The 7,520-nt window shown below is 39.8% G+C and overlaps 1 protein-coding gene across 1 annotated transcript in view; it reads left to right on the top strand.

The window, feature by feature from the left end:
* The window catches only part of LOC107586490 (lymphocyte-specific helicase-like), an 18,038-nt gene that overhangs the window by 8,450 nt on the left and 2,068 nt on the right, over nucleotides 1-7,520 (top strand). The window contains exons 10-19 of the mRNA XM_016273868.1: nucleotides 1,001-1,183; nucleotides 1,303-1,446; nucleotides 1,682-1,878; nucleotides 1,997-2,093; nucleotides 2,238-2,399; nucleotides 4,951-5,102; nucleotides 5,193-5,337; nucleotides 5,434-5,517; nucleotides 6,133-6,252; nucleotides 6,355-6,471. Of these exons, the coding sequence (XP_016129354.1) occupies nucleotides 1,001-1,183; nucleotides 1,303-1,446; nucleotides 1,682-1,878; nucleotides 1,997-2,093; nucleotides 2,238-2,399; nucleotides 4,951-5,102; nucleotides 5,193-5,337; nucleotides 5,434-5,517; nucleotides 6,133-6,252; nucleotides 6,355-6,471 (1,401 nt within the window). The remainder of the gene's footprint in view (nucleotides 1-1,000; nucleotides 1,184-1,302; nucleotides 1,447-1,681; nucleotides 1,879-1,996; nucleotides 2,094-2,237; nucleotides 2,400-4,950; nucleotides 5,103-5,192; nucleotides 5,338-5,433; nucleotides 5,518-6,132; nucleotides 6,253-6,354; nucleotides 6,472-7,520) is intronic.

Raw genomic sequence — 7,520 nt, 5'->3', positions numbered from 1 at the left:
TAAAGGGATAGTTCACCCAAAAATGAAAATTCTGTCATTAATTACTCACCCTCATGTCGTTCCAAACCCATAAGACCTTCGTTCATCTTCGGAACACTAATTAAGATATTTTTGATGAAATCCGAGAGCTCTCTGACCCTCCCATAGACAGCAACACAACTGACACGTTCAAGACCCAGAAACGTAGTAAGGATATCGTTAAAATAGTCCATGTGACATCAGTGGTTCAGCTGTAATTTAATGAAGCTATGAGAACTTTTTGTGCACAAAGAAAACTAAAATAATGACTTGAGTCAGGGTCAGAAAGCTTTCGGATTTCATCAAAAATATTTTAATTTGTGTTCCGAAGATGAACGAAGGTCTTATGGGTTTGGAACGACATGAGGGTGAGTAATTAATGACAGAATTTTCATTTTTGGGTGAACTATATCCCTTTAGAAAACATTGTTATATTACAGGTTATTGTTGTAATATTTAATCATGTAATTATTGAACATTCAAGTCTTAATACTTGATTTGATCTTTTTTCTGAAGGAGGCTCATTCATCAGTAAAACTGGAAGCTGAGGATATAGAGCAGATGAGCGACACCAACTCTGATATTAAAGGCCGACTGTCTGAGACTTTGCGGGAAAATAGTAAGCAGATGCTGGATCCAGAGAGAACCGTGAATGGCCAACCTGTGCCTGCACCGCAGCCCAAACTCTTCACTGGGGGTGTGATGAGGTGGTACCAGGTGGAAGGCATAGAGTGGCTCAGGGTGAGTGAGATCTGAATAAACACATGACCAGCAGAGGGCAGTATATTTATTCTCTATTGTCTGGAATTAGAGCTGGATTCTATTTTCTTAATGTTGTGTGCATTCTCTGAACTGCCTAAAAAGGGATACGCAAACACTCATCTGCCTTATGCTCTGATACATGCGAGTTGCAAAGCAAGGATGTTGTGTGAATATATTATGTTTGTATAATGGCTAATGAATGGGTGTGTCTGCTTTGCAGATGCTGTGGGAGAATGGTATCAATGGTATCCTGGCTGATGAGATGGGTCTTGGGAAAACCATACAGTGCATCGCCCATATTGCGATGATGGTTGAGAAGAAGGTCCTTGGGCCCTTCCTAGTTGTGGCTCCTTTGTCCACTCTTCCAAACTGGATCTCAGAATTCAAGCGCTTCACCCCAGAGGTGTGAAACGATAACTGTTGTTCGTCTTTATCGAAATGAATGTTTTAAGTCAGTTTCCTACAGTTTGAGAGGTTTCTGTTAATTGACTGTTTTGTTCTTGCTCTTGCTCTGTGTTTAAGGTGTCTGTCCTGCTGTATCATGGTTCACAAAAAGAGAGGATGGATCTGGTGAAGAAGATCCGTCAGACGCAGGGGCCTCTCAGAATGTGCCCTGTTGTTGTTACATCCTTTGAAATAGCCATGAGAGACAGGAAGCTTCTACAGGTAAACCGATCTGGTGTTGTATTGTTTTACTTTCATCCTGGTTTTGTGCACAGTTCATCAGGAAAAGAGTTTTTGTATGTTCACTCTTTCATCAAAGTATTGCATGGTGCCCATTCTGCCACTGAAGCAAAGATTGTGCAAAAGTGGGGAATTTATCGCGTCAAATTGAAGCCCGATAAGCACAAAGCAAGTTTTGAAGTGCATGAATGGAGTGTTGTCATGTTTGTCTCCTCAGCGTTTCCACTGGAACTATATGATTGTGGATGAGGGCCACAGGATTAAAAACTTGAACTGTCGGCTGGTGCAAGAACTAAAGATGCTGATGACTGACAACAAACTGCTGCTGACAGGAACCCCCCTGCAGAATAACCTGTCTGAGCTGTGGTCTCTCCTCAACTTCCTCCTCCCAGATGTGTTTGATGACCTGAAGAGGTAAGAAGTCACATGCAAAGGCAATTCATGATACTGATCTCCTCAGTATATAGAATAGAGGATTCTCTTGACTCAAAATCAAAAGTTATGTTTTTTTCTTCTCCTTTTCTCCCCTCAGTTTTGAATCATGGTTTGACATTAGCACCATCACTTCAGATGCAGAAAACATTGTTGCTAATGAGCGCGAGCAGAATATCCTTCACATGCTTCATCAGGTATCTTCACCACAATGTTTTTTGGACATTGTCCAAAATGTACATTTTAAATGGTCATAAGTTAGATATAGGCTGAGTATTAAAAGCAATTACAATTGTTCAGTTCTTTTGCTTTTGGTTTTAATGTCATTTTAATGTTTTCAGATCCTTACACCCTTCCTTCTGAGAAGATTAAAGTCAGACGTCACTCTGGAGGTTCCCCCTAAGAAAGAGATTGTAGTGTACGCCCCCCTAACCAACAAACAGGAGGCCTTTTACATGGCCATTGTTAACAAGACTATAGCAAAGCTGCTGGGTCAGGAGAAGGTGAGTTTTATGTAGTGGCCTGTTTGCACCAACACATGTTAGAAAAAGAAAAACTGCAGCTATTCTGGGACACAAAGCTCTGTGCAACTTTTCTTTTCTGACACCCACTTGTCATGGAGAAGAAAGTTCTACAGTATTTAGTATTTACAGCCGTTTGATTTTTGTATCTGCTCTGGTGTTTATCAAACAGCACCAAATACAAGATGCATTAGCATTAAAGATCAGATTCATATTTTAAATTTTTCTCTGTAGGACTACTACAAGAAAGTGCATTCAGAACAAGTGCAACTGCTTAAAGATACAACAATATTTTCTCTGTAGGCCTTCAACATAATAATGTATCAAAACAAAGACTGCCATAGCCCATATGTTAACCGTAGAACTTTAACAACAACAAATGCACCAAGAATTGCAGATGTGCAAAGTGGATAATAAATATTTAAACACTAGACAAGCACATTCTAATTCTTGAGGTAAAGTGGCAGGGTTTTCTTGATGAAAAGTAGCTTCTCTGCTTTATCACAGTGAAGTCTGTTCCTCTTCTCATCGAGAACATGAGCTGCTGCACTGAACAGTCTCTCGCTGTCAGTGCTTGTGCACGGAGCAGACAAGTACTTGCGTGCCATCTTTGCCAGGTCAGGAAAGCGGCCGTGATTACTTCTCCAGTAGGCAAGAGGGTTATCACTTCTGGGGATGGGGACTTCAGACAGATAACCATCTAGCTGTTGAGTGGTTGAGCTTGTCATCTGCCTGACATTTGAGAAAGATGTGAGCGAGTGTATTTAAATAGGACCAGTGCATAAATAAACATTTTTATCAAATTTAAAAAATATCTAGCAGAAATATGGCTACAATCTGATAGTCACATATATAGTAGCCTAAGAACAGAGTAGCCTACCTATTATTATTATTATTTGAGGCACTTCCTTGCAGGATTTCACTTAACATATCAGACAACGAGGGTGCATGCCCCTCATCCGGTGCAGAGAGACGAGTCTTTTTTTCTGCGCTCTGATCTCCTTCTCCTGCGCTGTGCGCTGCTCCGTCTCCACGCGGGTTCTCCGCATCAATCGCGGCCTGGATCATTTCTCGTGCGTGCTGCTTTATTTCCGCATCCAAGTAATGGTCTTTATAACGCGGATCAAGTACAGTCGCGATGAAGTGCAGAGGATCCGAATAGATCTCAGTGAAACGTGTGCTGACAGACTCTAAGAGTGTACTTTTCATTGTTTTCACTCCGTGGTCCGTCTCAACCTCTTTGCTTAGGAGACGCTTTAGTGCTGCGATTAAAGGAATAACGTCCGCTACAGATGCATAAGAGGAGCTGATCTCTTTAGTTAGCTGCTCAAAGGGGGCAAGAAGAGAGAGTATGTTCTCTATTAAGACCCACTGGTGTGAAGTGAATGTCGCGGGGAGCTCGTGGTCTGCGCTATATGCAGCCAAGACTCGCTTTTGCGCAAAGAGGCTTTGCAACATGTAAAAAGTGCTGTTCCACCGCGTACTCACGTCTTGCTGGAACCGTTTTATTGGTGTTCCAAACTGATCTTGCATAGACTGCAAGCGGGAATAGGCCAGCTGAGAATGTTTAAAGTGGCCAACAATTCTTCTGCCTATAGCCAGTACGTCTTTTACGCTGCGTTGAGACAACACTCCCTCATTCACAGCCAGATGTAGTGTGTGGGCCATGCACCGTATTCCCTTCAGCTGGCTGTCTTCTATCGCTTTTGTCATATTTCTTGCATTGTCACTGACAATGACATGCACTTTAGATTGGTCGATATGCCAGGTGTCGAACATATTGGCGAATGCATCAGAAATGGCTGCTGCTGTATGTGACCCTCGAAACTCTTGTGAATGGAGCAGAATCTTTTGCAGCTGGAAATCAGCGTCGATCCATTGTGCAGTTAGACTTATCATACTGGTAATGCTGACGTCTGAGCTCCATATGTCTGTCGTGAAACTGATTGCTGAAATATCTGCAGCGATATGCTCATGGACGTGAGTTGCAACAACATTAAACAGCTCAGGTAAACACACCTCTGAGAAATGTCGTCTGCTCGGCATGACATAACGGGGCTCAATGTGCTCGATCAGCCTACGAAATCCCACATCTTCTACGACAGAGAATGGCTGATCATCTAAGGCAATGAATTCCATAATCTTTTGTGTAATGCCCTTTGCCTTGACACCATCACTGGGAAACTTCCTTGCCTTTTCAAAAACGTCCGCCACAGACGGAGTGGGCGTGCTCGGAGGCGTTTTCTTTTTCTGTGCCGCGTTCCTCTCATATTCAGCGTAGCGATCGGAATGTTTGGATTTCAGGTGATAAATTAAACCCGACGATGTCCAACAGCATTTAGTGTTTACTGCTGTTCAGATCAAAACAGCACCAAATACAAGATATGTTAACCAAAAGAACACATTAATTCTGTTCATTCTAATCAATGCTGAATATTTGTCTTGGCGTGAACAGGATATTAAAGTTATAGCAGGAGGAGTGTGGTTGAAGTATTTATTCATTATTAACATCTTTTTTTGACACTTCCTTAAGGATGATTTAGCACCTGTGCCGCTAACATCCAGTGGCCGACCAAAGCGCAGGACCAGGAAGGTGGTGGACTATTCTGAGTCAAACACTGACTCTGTGAAAGATCTTGAGAAGTACCTAGAGAAGGTTCAGAAAGACATGGAAAGTCAGGCAAGGTCTGTCTCTCTTGTTGTATTTACCAGTTTAACCTCTGCTTTAAACTCAGCTGTGAGCTTTTTGATGTGATGTGGTTACTCTCTCCTTAGCTCCAGCCCAGTGGTGGATGTTTTCATGCCAGTTAATGCTCAAGTCAACTTGAAACTGCAAAACATACTTATGCTGCTGAAGAGGTGCTGCAACCATGCTTACTTGATAGAGTATCCTCTGGACCCCTCCACTGGAGAATTTAAGGTACTTCACACTTAATTGTGCATGAGTTGGAATGATCTGATTTGGTATGAAGGTACTGGCAACAGAGCATGGTCAACAGTCATCTCAATGTTACAGATTGATGAGCAGTTAGTGGAAACATCAGGGAAGTTTCTTATCCTGGACCGAATGCTTCCTGAACTGAAGAAAAGAGGGCACAAGGTAAAGTTCACAATCTCTCATGCATACATTTTAATGATTAACAGCTCTATCAGTGAGTCAAACTCCACTGTGGTTATAAGCCAATTTTGCTCGCATTTAATTGCCTGCATAAAATATCTGTATGTATGGTTATATTTAGGGCTGAACAATACACTGAAAGAATTTAAATGTTTTTGACAGAAGTCTTTTATGCTCACCAAGGATGCATTTATTTGATCAAAAATGCAGAAAACAAATGTTGTGATTCCTGTGTTGCAAAGCTGAATTTTCAGCATCGTTACTCCAGTCTTCAGTGTCACATGATCCTTCAGAAATCATTCTAATATGCTGATTTGCTGCTCGAGAAACATTACTTATTAAAAACATCTGCTTAATATTTTTGTGGAAATATTGATACTTTTTTTAGGATTGTCAATTTAATTCATCTTTCTGAAAAAAGGAATCTTAATTTCATCCATAATAATAATTTATGCATTTAGCAGATGCTTTTATTCAAAGCGACTTAAGTTGCATTCAGGCTATACATTTAATAAGTTATTATAATTAAGATTATAAATGTTATTATTAATATTATAATATCTTAATTCCTTTTTCTTTTTTTCTTTTTTTTAACAGGTGCTGATTTTCAGCCAGATGACCTCCATATTAGACATTCTGATGGATTATTGTTATCTCCGCGGTTATGAATACAGCCGACTGGATGGGTCAATGAGCTACACAGACCGAGATGAGAATGTGAGCAGCAGTTTGTTGGTTAATACAAATTGCCATCACTTTACACTTAGTGCGAGTTCTTTTCATGACAATTGATTTTTTTATTAATTTTTTTTCATGCAGATGAAGAAGTTTTCTTCTGATCCGGAGGTGTTCCTCTTCCTCCTGAGCACTCGAGCTGGCGGTCTTGGGATCAATCTCACAGCTGCCGACACAGTCATCATATTTGACAGTGACTGGGTATGATTTTAGCTGTGCAACCTTATGACTTGTATAGAGCCCCGCACATGACATGCAGACAAAATATTTATTGTGGCCATGAAATTAAGAATTTGTTACATCATTTTACTTAAATCATTAGGGATGTAACGATTAACCGCGAGCTGATTCAAATATGTGACGATTCAAATCGGTTGAGATGCTAAACAAATCGTGATTCAGTTAGTGGTAGGAGTTTATATGAATGTATGTCTGAGAAGAACTTACTATCTTTAGAAAAGTTTAGATGGAATTTTTTCCTTTCATCTTGCCTCTGTATAATGCATATTAAAGTTCATAAGTGCAGCACTGCTTTGTTGACAGCGGAAACGCTTTAAGCGCCACCTGCTGGTAGAGAGTGAATCTGCGTCTCATTCTGCTCGCCTGCCGTTTCTGTTTCATGCAGATATTTTTTTTCACAAAACTGAAGTTAAATCATTCTGTTTTTGCTCCAAATTTCGAAATTATACAACCTAGTTTAGATTAAAAACTGTTCATGTATGCAGCATCTTTGTTTGGATCATGATTGAAATGCAGTGGTTGCCTCATTTTAAAAGGAAAGAGCACAGACAAAGCCTTATTTTGTTTATATGAAGAGATTTCTTTTATTTGTTAATTATTTGATTTGGGGCTTGTTTTAAAATTTCAATTTTAGTTTTGTTATTTACATTTACATTAGCCTATATTAAAATTTTTATTTAGCAAACGCTTTTATCTAAAGCGACTTACAAATGAGGACAATAAGTCAAAACCAACAAAAGAGCAATAATATGCAAGTGCTATATTATAGTATTTCAATTTCACAAAGAAACGTGCAGCATTTTGTCCAAGCAATAATAAAAGGACATAATTTATAATTTGTCTTAAATCTCATTTTGTTAAAAAAAATAAATAAATCGTGAAATCAAAATCGTGAATCGAATCGTGAGTTGAGTGAATCGTTACATCCCTATAAATCATGGTCATGTTGTAATTTGTTCCCTGATTTAGATTTAACTAACATGAGGGGGGGGGGGGGGAATTTTAATTTT

This window comes from Sinocyclocheilus grahami, unplaced genomic scaffold (assembly GCF_001515645.1).
Source record: "Sinocyclocheilus grahami isolate Dianchi unplaced genomic scaffold, SAMN03320097.WGS_v1.1 scaffold82.1, whole genome shotgun sequence".
Classification (NCBI taxonomy): domain Eukaryota; kingdom Metazoa; phylum Chordata; class Actinopteri; order Cypriniformes; family Cyprinidae; genus Sinocyclocheilus; species Sinocyclocheilus grahami.
The sequence above is the reverse complement of the archived record's forward strand: the minus strand, read 5'-3'. Positions and strand labels throughout refer to the sequence as shown.